Source organism: Theobroma umbraticum, unplaced genomic scaffold, assembly GCF_002168275.2.
Source record: "Theobroma umbraticum cultivar Fairchild unplaced genomic scaffold, ASM216827v3 scaffold_44.0, whole genome shotgun sequence".
Taxonomy (NCBI): domain Eukaryota; kingdom Viridiplantae; phylum Streptophyta; class Magnoliopsida; order Malvales; family Malvaceae; genus Theobroma; species Theobroma umbraticum.
Genome location: NW_018397255.1, coordinates 5,253,944 through 5,269,435, shown reverse-complemented (window position 1 = coordinate 5,269,435; position 15,492 = coordinate 5,253,944). Strand labels below are relative to the sequence as shown.

The 15,492-nt window shown below is 33.9% G+C and overlaps 1 protein-coding gene and 1 pseudogene across 1 annotated transcript; one reads left to right on the top strand and one right to left on the bottom strand.

Annotated features, from left to right (window-relative positions):
• LOC110409493 (GTP-binding protein-like protein) lies at nt 1-6,436 on the bottom strand. The gene is made up of 10 exons (XM_021418849.2): nt 6,265-6,436; nt 5,637-5,690; nt 5,300-5,473; nt 4,776-4,847; nt 4,144-4,203; nt 3,509-3,618; nt 2,317-2,616; nt 1,511-1,702; nt 689-740; nt 1-538 (listed from the first exon to the last, which is right to left on the bottom strand). Exons 1-10 carry the CDS (start codon nt 6,304-6,306, stop codon nt 488-490), a joined length of 1,107 nt encoding a protein of 368 aa, XP_021274524.1. The 5' UTR covers nt 6,307-6,436; the 3' UTR covers nt 1-487.
• Nucleotides 6,437-10,604: 4,168 nt separating this feature from the next.
• On the top strand, nt 10,605-11,393 carry LOC110409497 (uncharacterized; annotated as a pseudogene).
• The last annotated feature ends 4,099 nt before the right edge of the window (nt 11,394-15,492 follow it).

Genomic DNA, 15,492 nt, shown 5'->3' with positions numbered 1-15,492 from the left:
TCATACTGAAAATTGTGACCACTTTGACAAATTGATTTGTCTTATTCTTAGGAAACCTTTGGAAAATGTTGCAAGGAACCTTTACTCTTACAGAAATAAGTAGATTTCTTAAACAAAAGCTAATAGCCTAGATGTTCTGCACTCTGCAATGTGAAGGTATCCTCATTTAGCATCTTGCGGCAATGCACAGGTGAGACAAGGGCTGATCTCTCGAAGTCATTAATGCCTAATCTCTCAGAAGTTAAAACAAAAATTTGCCCGCTAGGACATTTGCACTTCAATCTCGTTCTAGATTTCAAATATGAAGCAAAACATATGAGTAAATCAAAGCAAATAGCTTGACAGCAAAATGGCATAATTACATATCAGGTGTCTCTTCTACCTCATTTCCAGCTGCAGAAAACTCGCTGGCAACTGAAAATGGGCATGATGGCTTCCTAAAATGTTGGCATACTGGAGAGTCCCAGTACAATTCCATATTCTGTAATCACACCTTCTTGATAATCTGAACAACATCTTCATCCTCAAGTTCATGATCCTGGGATAAAAAGTATGATTTATCCAAGCATATCAGCAGCATAGACGAAAAAGGAAAAAACGAAAGGTAAGGTAGGGAAAAGGGGAGGAAAATGGTTGGAAATGAGATGTTGGAGCTGATAATTATAGAAATCAGGTTTCTAGAACAAACCTTGCCAACTCTTTGGGGCTTGTGTTTCACGCTCGATCCCCATACCAATGCACTGTATCATATGACCATATTAAGAACTTACCAACTGAGATTTTAAATATGGTAAAAGAGTAAAAGAATATGAATTCAAAAAAAAAAAATTCTAATAGAAAAGTACAAAAAATCTTCTCTGACTGCATATTTCCCTTGTCAACAAACCAGTGACTTGCAACAAACAGTATACCTTCCTACAATAGACTAAAATCCAAAATACCTGACACACTCAAAGGCAATGCCGACATAACCTATGCTCTTTATGTGTTGGTCTGTCTCAAAACAAAGCAAGCAAACAGCACAGAGCATATGCTTGGATATACCATGTTCTTTGATAAGCATTCAAATTCCTTACTGATTGTTCAACTATGGACAACATCATAAAGCTTTGAACTTAACAATCCTCGTAATTTCATACATCACAAGATTTATTGCAGAAGGTAAACGGAGAAATAACACAGAGTCCCAGAATAGTAGTCCAAAATAAGAAAACAACTGAGATGACACATTGCTACTTAGAGCTTTATTATAGGGACCCTAAAATCCTGAAGTTATTGTGAGAGTTTTCTTTCTAGTGGCTGAAATTGGTTGGAATTTGCTTATCTTCAAACACAAACAGGGCATTTACACAAAGTATAAGCTAGCCTGCAAATAAGTATGACATTTAGTTTTTTTCCCCCTGCACTCTCAAACGAAGTTTCGGGGCAGACTTCTAAAACACCTTGCATCTGCAAAATGTGGCTATGACTCGACAGCATACTGCATTAGAGATTTGAAGAGGATACTTACTACTTAAATTGTTTAAGCATGTCTTTATGGACTCGGTTGCAGAAGTCCTCAACTGTCCTCTTCTTTGATGACAGGATTACAGGATCTTCATAGTCTGGGTTCATCCCCTTTGGCTTCGTATAAATGCGAGTTAAATCAAGATACTCCCATATCTTATCCAGGAGACCATCTAGGTTCCACTCCAGGTGAGCACTGCAGATTAGTCAGAAAAAGAATTATATAGAAAATTAGACCATCAACGGCAAAGTAGATGATCAGGCAAAGAAAGAAATAGCCATCACCATAAATTACAACAAGACAACATAGTTTCTGTAGACCACTCAATCATACCAAGCAAATCCAATAGGAGTAAAAATGACACTTTAAGGGCACAATTAAAACCAAGCCTAGGCTAATATTTAAAATTTACTTTAAGCTATTAATATTGTTTCAAACCTGAAGAACTATAGCCCTATAATCAGAGGTTCATGCCACGCTACAACAGGGAAGGAACAGCATAACTATCGTCATCTTTAAATTATCACATAAGCTACCGCAGGCATTGTGGATCACCATCTGAGGGTTTTCATCTGGTAGCAAATTTGATTGTTTTTGTTCAATCTAAATATGGTTTGTTCCTATCTCCTGTGTGCTTGTTAGGAACAACTATTATCTGAAGTCTAAATCACAACATAAAGATTCAAGATTGCATCTTACGACTAACATACTTCAATGAAGCAGACCAACTTTATTATGACAACTTTGATCGAAAAAGGCATCAGCAGAGAAGAGTCAGACTATTTCCCAAAGCATCAAGGGAAAAGTACCTGATTGGGCAGTAATGGGGAAGTTTATCCAAAATCTCCAGCTCTTCAAGTGTAATCTGATCAATCTTGTTCACAACATAGATGCAAGGCATATATATCCTACTGCCCTCAATGACATCTATTAGATCATCAGCAGTTGCATCATATCTTAAAGTGATATCAGCATTGTGAATTCTGTATTCACTACATATTGCCTTCACAGTTTCAACGTCCAGGTGAGTATTTGTAACTGTGGAGGTGAAATTAATGCCACCCTTGTCTTTCTTTCTGAATGTCAAATTAGGCGGTTCCTTGTTCAACCTGTGCCCACAAACTACACTTTTCAGAGCACTGGCAAGAAGTCAACCACTACAAAGATGCAGCTCAAGAATGGTAGCAACAGGACATGGGATGCTTCAACATGTGATCTATACTAATTAATTAAAAAAAATCAATATGTACAAGGAAAAACCTTAATATCAAGAATATTCTACATATATATAATTACCCCATCAAAACACTAAATGATACCACTAGATTGAAAGCCATAGCAAGTAACCCATGTATACTAAATTCCAATGAAATTAGAAAAGCACCTCGCCCTATTTTGACATAAACAAAACTGTAGAAAACTAGACGTCCTTCAAGATAAATTCCAACAGCATTGAGATCGAGGTGCTATAGGCATGTATATTTGCTTCAAAATGTCATTACCATAATTCTCCATGATCTGTGATCTCCACGTTGAAGAACCAACAAGTCATGTGTCTAATGCTCATTCAAGTAACTGCTACCAAATTTATGCCAAATTAAGGGGAAGGATTAAATTTAGCAAACACTGATAAGAAACAAACAATGGTTGTCAACACCTGAACAATTGGCTCATTGGTTGGTGAATTATGCCTCTACCTAAAGAGCAGGGTTCGAATCCCACCTTCCCCAATTATTAAAAAAAAAAAAAACAATAGTTGTTGGGGAAAACTAAAATCAAGGATGTGAGTAGACAGTAAGAAGCTAAGAGACAGAAACATAATTTTTCAAAGAAAATATATAAAAAAAAGGACACAAAATACTCTTAGATTCCACAATGATAGCACTTTATAACAAGCAAGATCAGTATGGCTAAGAAATACACGCAGGCAAATGCAAAAGAGGCCAAAATGACATCAAAAGTGAAACCACCAGGAGGCAGCAGAAGATTACCCAATGTTACCTTATGCCAAATCCTTCAAGCTCTTTCTCAATAAGACGCTTGTGAGTTATTGGCTTTATCGCATCAAGAACAATTAATATACAATTGCATGTCCTAGCAGTGCTGATGACCTGGATAACAATGGCACTTCTTTCAAAATACTTGTAATGACAGATGAGTATGAGAAAAAAGATCAGAAACCAGTACAAGCCAACCAAATTTTCAAAAAAGGTTTGATCCAGAATTATACTAAAATGATTTCAATTCTATGCCATCAATAAAATCATATCCACAAATAAAATTAGATTAAAAATATCCACTCCGCTGAAGTGCATAATCTTTCGCGATACTTTAGTAGGCATAGCATAAACATGGACAAAAAAAAACCTTCTAAGTTGTAAAATTAAATTAAAAATTAAAATTCATACGAGCAATAATAGCATAAAATTAAGAGAATATAAATTAAAGATAAATAAATAAACATTAAACAATAGAAATGAACGATTAACATAGTTTCATCTATATAATAGATATGATTATGCTTAAGCATTTGCTAACGCAAAAATAATATCAAGCACGTTGAACATGCAATTAAAAAAATGCCAAAAAAGGCCCATAAATTATTGGTTATATCTGACAAAACTAATTGGGTCTACCTGTCTGCCTCTACCCTTTCCATCTTTAGCACCCTCGATAATACCAGGGAGATCCAACAACTGCAAATCATAATAACATTGGCATTATATCTAGTTTGTTATCTTCCAGAAAAAGCTTATCTCAACAAGTAATTTGAGCATAATGATGTAGTAATAGGGTAAAAATATCAGTCAAACTTAGCACAGTTCTTCTACATAAGTTTATTCATCAAGGGGGCATTTGTTTTTCTACACATTATAATTTACAATAAATTCAACACAAATAGGATAGCTCTTGTGACAAGATAGTTAAGGCATCAGACAAAAGCAAATACTTGACAACCGAAATTTCAGGAGACACTGATTAAAAAGCATGAACTTAAACAATATTTCACAACATCCTTAAATTCATAAAATCTTGAGTTTTTAAATTTATGGAATATATATGTAAACACAACCAAAGAAAAAGTATAACAGCATCGAATGAACCACTAACATCCTGCTTTATATTAAGCTGTACATCCCTCCCAAGGGTAAAATTGTACGTACGACAAAAGGGAAAGATAAATTATTCAACTACTATTACTAAAATCTAATCCATGACTGCAGCAAAAATTCACATGCAAATTAAGCTTTGCTAAAGAAAATAGTACCTGAATTTTAGCCCCTCTATACATGATCACACCTGGGATACAAGTTAATGTAGTAAATTCGTAGGAAGCAACCTATAAACCACAAAGAATACAAGTTCATCAGTTCTCAGAAGATCCTGGGCAATATTTCAGCACAAACTTCCAGAGAGAACATGTTTTACTCAGCCCTACCATTCCCTTCTCACCCCCAAAAAAAATTTAAGAAAATGCAAAAAGTTATGCTAACATTCTTCTCAGTCAAAGACCAGTAAGACCAGAAAGACAAATAAATTTACATGTCAACTAAAGCATGGTATACTTCACAGTTCACACTTTCAACCATCCTCAATTCTCAGTCTTTTGAGACTGGGTTAACCTTATCCCCTTCCAGAATTTGGGATCTCTAATGTTTCAAAAATGTATTTGTGGTAGAGAAGACAAGAACCAGAATTCAGAAAATTTTGCATAGCAACAGAAACATTTTCTTAATACAATCCAACTCTAGCATTTGTGATAACAGAAGATCCATAGGTGGCCATTCATACCTCTGAAAATGTCCCTGTCAATTTGTTTAGAAGAGTAGATTTCCCCACTGAAGGGAAACCTACTAGACCAACTCTTGCATCTCCACTTTTTGTAACATCAAAACCTTCACCAGCAGCACCTCCCCCTTTTGATGAGGGCGTAAGGAGTTCTCTTCGTAGCTTTGCAAGTTTAGCCTAGCACCATATGACCAATGACACAAATCATTTTCATCAACGAACATGAATACCAAAAAAAAAAAAAAAATCAAACACAGCATTTTTAACACAATAAACATATAATTCCACGAATGAACCAAAACAAAATCAGTCAATAAAAGAAGATCAAAGCGATGTTCACCTTCAGCAAACCAAGATGATGAGCTGTTGCTTTGTTCTTTTGAGTCCTTGCCATCTGTAATAAACAAAAGGACAACATTTAAATACAGAAAGCCAAGACTTTAGCAGTTGCTCAAGTTTCATGGACACGTTTTGCATTTAGCCAACAAAGCTTTGAAATTTTAGAAAATACAAACACAATTCTCAAGAACACACCTTTATTCATCAATTCATTTCCATTCAACAATATTTCAAAATGAACAAACAGATAAAAGCTAAAAATTCTAAGCATTATTCATTTTTTTCTCCTACATGTTAGCCCGAAACACTATATAACGAATATTCAAATTTTGGTCCTTAAAAAATAATTCAAAGCTTAATATTTTTAAATAACTCAAAGCCCAATTTTTAAAAATAATAAGAAAAATAGGAAGCTATCTTCAATTTTCATTGGAAAATTGAAAAATATATTCAACTTTACATTACACGGAAAGATATTCAATAATTGAGCAATTACTAGGCTAAGTACTAGACAAGTAAAATAAATATAAAAAATTTAATTTTGGATTATGAGCTATTATGAGCAGCCGAACGGAACTGAGAGATTATTCTACGAACTAAAAGCAAAAAGAAAAAAGGAAAAAGCTAACCTCATCTTCGATGTCTTTGATTTTTTGCATGACAGTCGCCATTGTCACAGAAGAGAAAGAGTAATTCAGATCACGGTGTTCGGACGGCGGCTACTGTACTGCGACGGTTCGTTTTTTCTACTTAAAAGGTAGGAAGAAGAAAAGAGAAATAAGAAGATACCAGAGAAAACTAAGATAGTTGTACAATAGGGCTTAGATTTGGTGTGATGCAACTGGGCTGTGGACTGGATCCAATAAGGATCCGGCCCCTCTCCACTTTGACTTTTCAACAGGAGATATCTACGGTTATATAAGAAGCCACCTCATTAAACTTGAAATCTGTGGCTCTTTGATATGCCACATCAAAGAACAATGAAAATTTTAAAGTAAATATTTACCTTTTTAAGTTTTGATTAATTTACAAAAATATTTATTAATTTTTAAAATAAATATTTTATTTTTAAAAAATATTTTTCATTCAACACGTTGATCAATCGTTAATATTTTATTTAATAAATTAATATAATAAAAATAAAAAATTAATTTTACTTTAATTAATTTTTAAAATTATGATTATAAAATTTTTGTATGTTTTATTAATTAAAAAAAATCTCTCAAGATGGGGAGCACCAGTGGAGAACCCGATGGTGCTTCTTTTTTTTTTAATTCTTTAAAAATATAATAATAATTTTTAAATTAATAAAAAATATTTTAATTTTTTTAAAATCTTTATTAACAGTGTTGATATTTTTGTGGTGAAATATTTATTTTAAAAATTAATAAATTAATTTAAAATTTTAATTAAAACTTAAAAAAATTAAAGTATTTTGTCCAAATTTTTAACGTAGTTAACATTCTTTTAATTTTTTTTTCCGATGACGTGGTGTATTTAGAATCATCCATTTCAATTTTAGCGAGATGGTGTACCATCCACCGCTAACTGGACTCTCCAGTTAAAATGCCAACGGAAAGTAGCCGGATCTTTCTAATAAATAGTGATATTGGACGTGTTGTTTTGGGTTGGGCTAATTGTAGGCAGCCCGTTATTAGCGAATTGGGCTCGAGCACCTGGCCTAATTACTCTTATGTACTAGTAAAAATTTTGATACAAAACAAGCAATCATGTTTACAAAAATGTAATATTAGACCAAAAATTGTGTCAAGAGTTAGATTATAAATTTCATTGATCTTTTATTTATAGTATTTTTTTAAAAGAAATTTTTTTTATTCTTTTATTATATTTAATTAAGTATTTATATTTTTAATTTTAGTCAACTAAACTCTTATATCTAATGATTAACTAATTATTATTAGTTAAAATATCATATGTCATTTTATATTTATATGGCACTAACATGGTATTGATGTGAAAGATAAAAAATGTCATATGGTCAAGTTATCATATCAAATTAGTATTTTATATTATTATCACTTATAATATGTCAGTATGTTACATTATCATTTATTATAATATGTTAGTATATCATTAACGTTATACGACATAAAATGATAAATGACATTTTGATTAAGTCAATTATTACTCATAAAGATTTATTTGACACAAAATAAAGGTACAATGACTAGTTTAGCTTAAAATAAAAATATAAAAACTTGATTAAATGCAATAAAAGTATAAGAATTTATTTGAATTTTCTTGAATAGTTAGGAGCTTTTTTGGATATTATGCCTTTATTTATTTATGTCCAATTCTGAAAATTTTCCTTTATATGATTTTAATTTGGTAATTTTTAGTTAATTAACTCTAACTTTAAAGAATTTAATCCCTACAATTTTGTTATAAGTTAATTTTAAAGATAATTGATAACGGCATTGAAATTCTGCACTTAAATTCACGTAATTAGCTTTTTCATTGGTGACGTAATATGCCATTTGAATATTTTTTACCATGCGGTATAATTTTGTATAGAACGACTTTATTTTTAATAAAAAAGTACTAATAGTGTTTTTAAGAATTAAAAGTATTAATTATTTAATTAAATTTAATTATAATTTTTTAGATTGATATGTGTCAAGTAGTAAAAAAACATCATCTCAACATACCAGATGATTAGCTAAGTGCCACATTATCCACTTTCAAAGGTAAGATTTTAATAATAATAATTTGGACAGATTAAATTCTTTAAAATTAGAGTGATGAACCGATTTTGTACAGAAGTTTGGACATGGATTTTAGAATCCTTCTAACAGCACATCAATTAAGACCTTAATATTTACCATAAGGATTTAATTAACAATAACTACATTTGAGTTTATTGTAGTCGTCTATACGAATATTTGATGTAATGATAAATGTATAAATCTTTTTTACACAAAAAGTTAAAAAAGTTTGATCCCGAACTCCCATTCTTCAGAGTAAATATGTATGTTGCAAAAATCTTGCCTTTGAGGCAAGATGTGGTATCAATTGACTCTTAGGGAACGAGTTAGCAGTACCCGCTCAATTTATACTCTACCAAGAACCATGTGATTGTTGATATTTAAGGACAATTCTGGTTAACTGGACTTTCCCCTTGTTTATCAAGCCAACTACAGATGGTAGTTCTAAGGGCAATCCAGGATTGCAGGATGGATGGGCTCAAATTGAGATGGGATTATTGCTATGCTTCTGCAAACTGCCCTTGCTTTCTAACATTTGGCTCTGGTTTGTGACAATGGAACCCACTACCACATGGCGTGATCAACCCTGATAAGGCAATGCTAACAAAATCAAGTGAGACAGGGAAAAGCACAGCAAAGAAAAGAAAGTCCGATACCTTAATTAAAATTGGAAGGAAATAAAAAAAAATAGAAAAAGTTGGGAAGAACTCAAATTTTGGGTCTGATTGCTTAGAACCGAAGTAAAACCTTTGCATGTAAGATTGAGTTTTCCGATATAGTAATTCATTGCTAGATCCCTTCATCAACCAAACCTAATCCTTTTGGAGCAGAAAACCCTACCACAAATGTCCGCCGCTGGTACGGAAAATAGAAAAAAAAAAAAAAGAAGGTCACATGAAAGAGGCCTCGCCAGCCAACAGCAAGCCATTCCGACATGCTGACCAGTACATTTAATGCCATAAACAAAAACTAATTAACAGCATTGTTTTATTGTACAGCTCCAGGGACTGGAGTACTCTGCAAATGGGGGCGGGTCCCTTAGCCAGCCAGCAAACCGTGTGGACCAAATCCACACTCATAATTCAAGTAGTACTTGCTTTCCTTGTTAAGACTGAAAGAGGATATGCAGCTGGACTATGAAAATCTAAAGAGCTAGCTGCAAATGCTTGTCATATAATCTGTGTTCATCACTTAATGCTTATATGGACATGACAACCCCAAGTAGGCTATAGATGCTTTACTCCCTTCTCCCTTCTCCCTTCTATCTCAAGCTGGTTTTCAGGTTTCTATTAATATGTTAAATGGTTGGAAACCTAAAGTAAACAGATTAAAAAAAATGATAATGTGTTTGGTTTTTTTTAATTCTTTACTCTACAGGTTTTCCTTTCTATTTATTGTCTTATTTTGTTTATCATCTGATAGTGATCCTTCCACTCAGCTTAATTCCAAAGTGGGAGCATTAGCTCAAAGAATGGGACATGTGTTGCCATGTTCATAAATTATGTTACTCTGAAATGAAGATGACAATGAATCAATCTCAAGGCTCAACACAATTAGTCAGGACTTAAATACTAAGACTGACATATATTACAAGAAACTAGTGGCAATGACACATAACCTTTCAAATTCTGTGGCGCCGGGCAAAACCAAGTCTCAGTTCTGGAGTAATTAAAGCTATGGCCCTACAACAAGATAGAACCTCTGGTTACTAAGTTTTGACTGTCCTTTAGCTTAACCTGACAAATGACACAAGTATCTAGCTAGATAACAGAATAGGAGAGGGGTTTAATTTGGTTGCAAGTAGTGCTGCCCCTGTATATGTGTGAGGATTGGGGGACTATGAATTTTGAGCCATCCTTGTTGCCTTAGAGATGTAAGTGATGAGGAAGTGAGGCTCACCGAATTACAGCCAAGGCTAGGAGAGATTTGGGCTATATTGGATTAGATATCTGGGTGTGCGCTATTGCTTGCTACTCCTCATCTCTTGTTCCTACTGGATAATCATCATAAGACTAGTTCATGATTCTTGTGGGATGTGGGACTTAGCCAGATTGGCTAACTGCCATTAGGACCCCACCACCCACATGCGCTTCACTATATGCTTTAACTCGCACCCCCCCCATTTAGCTTTCTCTATAATAACCCCATACATTCCCATGGCTCGGGAGAAAAGGAGAAGGGGAAAGAAGGGAGGTTTCAACTTTAGACTATAAAGATTTTCTTTCTGGTTTCTGTGCAAAAACACACACTCACAAACTCTCTCCAAGTTCTAGCTTGAGTATAGTCTAAACAAGGAGGAAGTGTTTTATTAGTTTGAAAAGACATGGAAGTGGCTGTTGAGCTTGAAGATGATCTGTTTTTTGCTGACTTAAGCAAGCAAATCTCTCTGCTAATCATGGATGATGATGAAGACCCAGTTGCTAGTCCTTCAGTTTCTTTCCAGGTTTTTACCAATTCCATGCTTTTCATTCACAGCAAACAACATGTTCTGTTGCATCTTCTGGTATTAACTTCAAAGATTCATGGATATATGACTAAATTTTGTTGTCAAAATTTTCAGCTTTCTCTGGAGCAAATTATCCAATAGCACAACCTCCATTCCTTCATGACCAAATCTGCAGAAGAGAAAGCAAAGGCACAGGAGTTTTTATCCCAAGGTCATCACAGCCAAGAAGGAAACACAGGCAAGGAAGATACAGTTCATTTAATACAAAGTCTAACAGGAAGCATGATAACACAAGAATGGTTTCTCAAGCATCTTACAATAGTTCTTTGTACCCAAGGAAAGGCTAAGGATACACATCTTTACGTGTATAACGTGCTAAAAGAATTACTACTAATCCCTTTGTCATCAGTGGCGGAGGCAAGGCAGGTTAAGGATTTTATAATTATGTATCATGATGATATGTACATTAGAAAATAATTGATCCTGCTCCAAATTATTGGGTCTTGAGCAGGTTCACCGAAAGGGTCTGCCTCCCTAAATCATGGAAATGTATGGTGTTCGTTATATAAGTGTGATATAGGAAAAATATGTCTTGTTCACTTAAATTAATCGATTTTATAGATTAATTTATTGATATTAGATATGCTTTCTCTTTTCTTTCCTCTCCTCATTTTCCTATTCCTTCAGTTGTCAAAGCAAATATTATTTGGCCAAACCATTTGCAAATCCAACTATGCAACCTTCCACAAAGACAAGCGTTTTCTACAGGCACAAACTTGATCAGCATGTTGAAAATTCCATACAGAAAGTACTCAATTCTGATGAGCATAAGAAAGATTGATCTGCAACCTTAAGCAATTTAGCATATGATCAGTTTCAACCTTGTTAACAGCTTTGATCAATTCGTTAATTACTTGAAAGAGTGGAAGACAAAAGTAGCTCAAAATATGCTTTTATTCATTATTGGACTGTTTTAAGGCCTTATCAGCAGAGCTGCACGATTGGTGAAAGGAGCCTTAAAATGTTTCTTTAATTATGACATCCTTAATCAATTAGCTATTAATCTTCTTGAACAGCTATGTTGACCCTGCCTGGGAAAGCACTTATTGGAGCAGGCTAGCTAAAGCATACAGGGCACCCGAAACTCATTTAGGAATTCAAGAATTTTCCCTAAAAATTCTGATACGTCATCAGAAATATGCAAGCAGTTTCTCTTATTAGCTTGCCCTTATCTTTCAATCATCCTACAAGTAGCTATCATGTTTTCCAGGTTCATTGCCCCAGTCCTTTTCATTTCCAAATTTCATGTTGCATTCACTTTCCTGTTCCCATTCTGGCCAACTCCACATGCCACATGATCTTTCATTTCTTTGATAGGGACCCTGTACATATGTATGAGTTAGTACTTAAATCCAAAGAATAATATGATTAGATGGCTAATTTTTCTCCCCAATAATCATGAGATCATGCCCTTGGAAATCAAGGGGTCCCTCATGTCACAGACCATTAAAAGAAAAGATGAGAGGAAGTTCAAAGTTTGGGGCTAATTTGATGGGTGTATTTGCTTTGATTTTCTTTGCATAAAGGGGAGGGCATCGTTTTTTCATGTTTTGAAAATCTAGTACTCCCTTTGACAACTTGCATAGATCCACAGACAACCCCCACCGCCCCCAAACATTCTGTATGAATTATTGAAAGAAAACAATGGATCTTATTGTGTGGGCTCCCACACACTAGTCCACCATATCTGAGCAACGAACTGGGATTAGAGTCTCGCTTAAAATGAAAAGACCAAAGGGCACATGCAGACCAGCTCAGTTGGAAAATAGTCGAAAATGATGCAGCATTTGAACTGTCACTCAAGATAAAGCTCTCTAGACCAATATATTGCAGCCAGCTAGGCTGTAACTTCAAGACTTCCAGGTCTAATCATCTTAAAAGGAGATATAAGAGCCACTATCTTAAATTCTTTCAAACTAGTATTGATACCTTGGCGCTCTTCAGTCTCTAGATTTTTTTTTATGTGGGGCATGGGATCAATTAGCAACTTCAATTTTCAAGTCTCCATTAATTTCATTAATTTGGTGTAACAAATTTTCTTTTTCCTTAAAAAGATGAGTATAAAGTTAGTCATGATTGGAAGATTCAAATGAAAAATGACAAACGAATAGATTTGGATCCACCAGGGAACAGTGCTGAACAGCAAATCTTGCCACTTGAAACAGTAAATGACAAGGGGAAGATTTCTAATGGCTTTTTCTTTTGCATGGAGAATGTGCAAGTTGTGAGCCAAGATTGAATCGGCTTGGTGGTAGTCATCGGTTAATGGAAAGAGCAAAGTTGATCACTCAAGACAAAGGAATGATTAGTTCCTTGAGTATCCATTGACTGCAATATCTCCATTGGATAGGTGACAAACCACCAACATTGAGATAAAGTCATAAATTAGCAAAGCAGATACGGATTTGGGGTTCAAGTGGAGTTTGAGCATCGAAGATAGGCATGGCCAGACCTATGTTATCCCTCGGGAGGAGACTGAAAACCAACAGGAGCTTTCATTAGATATGGAGGCCAAGAGGGAGAACAACCTGGAATGATCTGTCTGAAATCTGACTGGACAGAATCCAAAGCAAACTCGAAATACCCAATTTGATATGTCTGAAATCTGACTTTACAAAAGCCAAAGTAACTAACACGAGACCAACAATTTTAAATATGAAATGATCTAAACTACAGACAATGTAAACCTAATTTCATCATAAAATGAAAGGATGGAAACCCGAAACAACCTGATCTGAAACCCATATTCCATATGAAGATACAGATTACCTGACATGAAATTATGCTAAGACTTGAGCCTTAATGTTTAATTTCTTTCAAATTTTAAATACAAATGAGACTTTGCATTCCTAATGTTTTGTAAAAGGAAAAATAGCTAATAAAGATGTTATGTTACCTTTACTTGTACTATAGTTTACTTGCACTAGAGTGTAATCCATGTTAAGTGTTGGGTGCAATTTTTTTATATATGAATAAAATATGAAATTAATTTATATTAATAAAAATAATTGTTAAAAATAAAAAATTATCAAAATATCATTTACAAATTATATTATAACGTGTACAGGTAAATTTTTAAAAATCACAAAATTATGTGATGATGTATTAAATTTATTCAAAATGAATTTGTTTATCAAATTTGAACTTATTTAATCTTTCATAATGTTATTATGTATAGATAATACTATTACTAACAGGTCTATATAATGCATTATTAAGATATTTTTTTTTGTTACTTTTTGTATTATAATAAAAAAATTTATCAAAAAGATAAAATTATAAATATAATCAGTAAAAAAATTAAATATTAAAAAAATAATAACAAAAAAGAGAAAAAATTACAAAAAATTGAGTCAAATTTCTAACTTAAGACGTGGTAGAAAAAGGACGCTCAAAGGGCCATCCTTTTTTAGTACGTAATAGATTCTTGCTTACGTGTTAGGATTGAGTCAAAGCAATTGACCAAATGGGTTATTAGATACGTATCTTCTTGTCCTGCCGGCTTCCACCGTTCTTTCCCCTCCCCTTCTCTTTTCTTTTCTTTTCTCTTTATTTTTTCCCTCTCCATGCTCTGGGTTCCCTCTCTGCTGTCCCCTTAACTATGACCAAACCCCCACCCCGGACCTCCTCCCAACTAGAGATACAACACACAAAGCAATTGACAAAGGGAAAAAAGAAACACTAAAGCAGTTACCACATGCCTGTCTAAGGATGTAAGTGCAACAAAAAGTCCAAGCCATCCCCAGTGAAACTGGTGTACAGTGTTGCAAAATGTGTAATATAAAAATGATGGTCAGACAAAATGGTCATATGGAATGTGCCTGCTTTCTGCTTCCCAATCCTGTTGGCCACATTTTATAAATGTGAAGCATTGATTTGATTATTCGGAAACTGCTACACATGTTCAGAGACTATAAATGAGCATTGATGCAAAATTATGCTGAGTTTTTATCTAAAATATGTAAATCAGAGCAAACAAATAAAGATGTACCGAAAGTACTGAGCATTTGAAAGACAGATTGAAGAGGAAAATTACTCCTATTTAACTGTAGAATTATATTTTCTTCCTTGTTGGTACAAAATCTGAGTCATATAGCTTAATCTTGTAGTTTCTACTCATGCTGCCATCCATCCTAAGACCAAGTGGTGTTGGCATCAATTGGATCATTCAAATCAAAAGTGTAAATCCAGAGTTTCAACTACTTGCTTAGTAAGCAGTAGACCTGTCAATATGTGCCGGCCCGATCCAGCCCGGCCCTAGTTCTTGTGGGCTGAAAAAATATGGGCCGGGTTGGGCTAGTCCATATTTTATATGGGCTACAAAATGTTCAGCCCAGCCTAGCCCTTGCTAGCCCATGGGCCGAGCCGGGCTAGCCCATTTTTTTAAAAAAAATTATTTCTACTACTCATCAATACAGTATACAACTTACTATGATTTAGTCCATAAATTAAATAATAAAAACATATTACAAACAATAAGCAAATACATTGCATCAATATAAATAAAATTTTAAATTTTCATATTTAACACAATTACACAAACTACAATCCCATCAATATAACTACATAAATATATAATCAAATATTCATAAATTTCAAGACTAAGTAATGTTTTTCTCAATCTT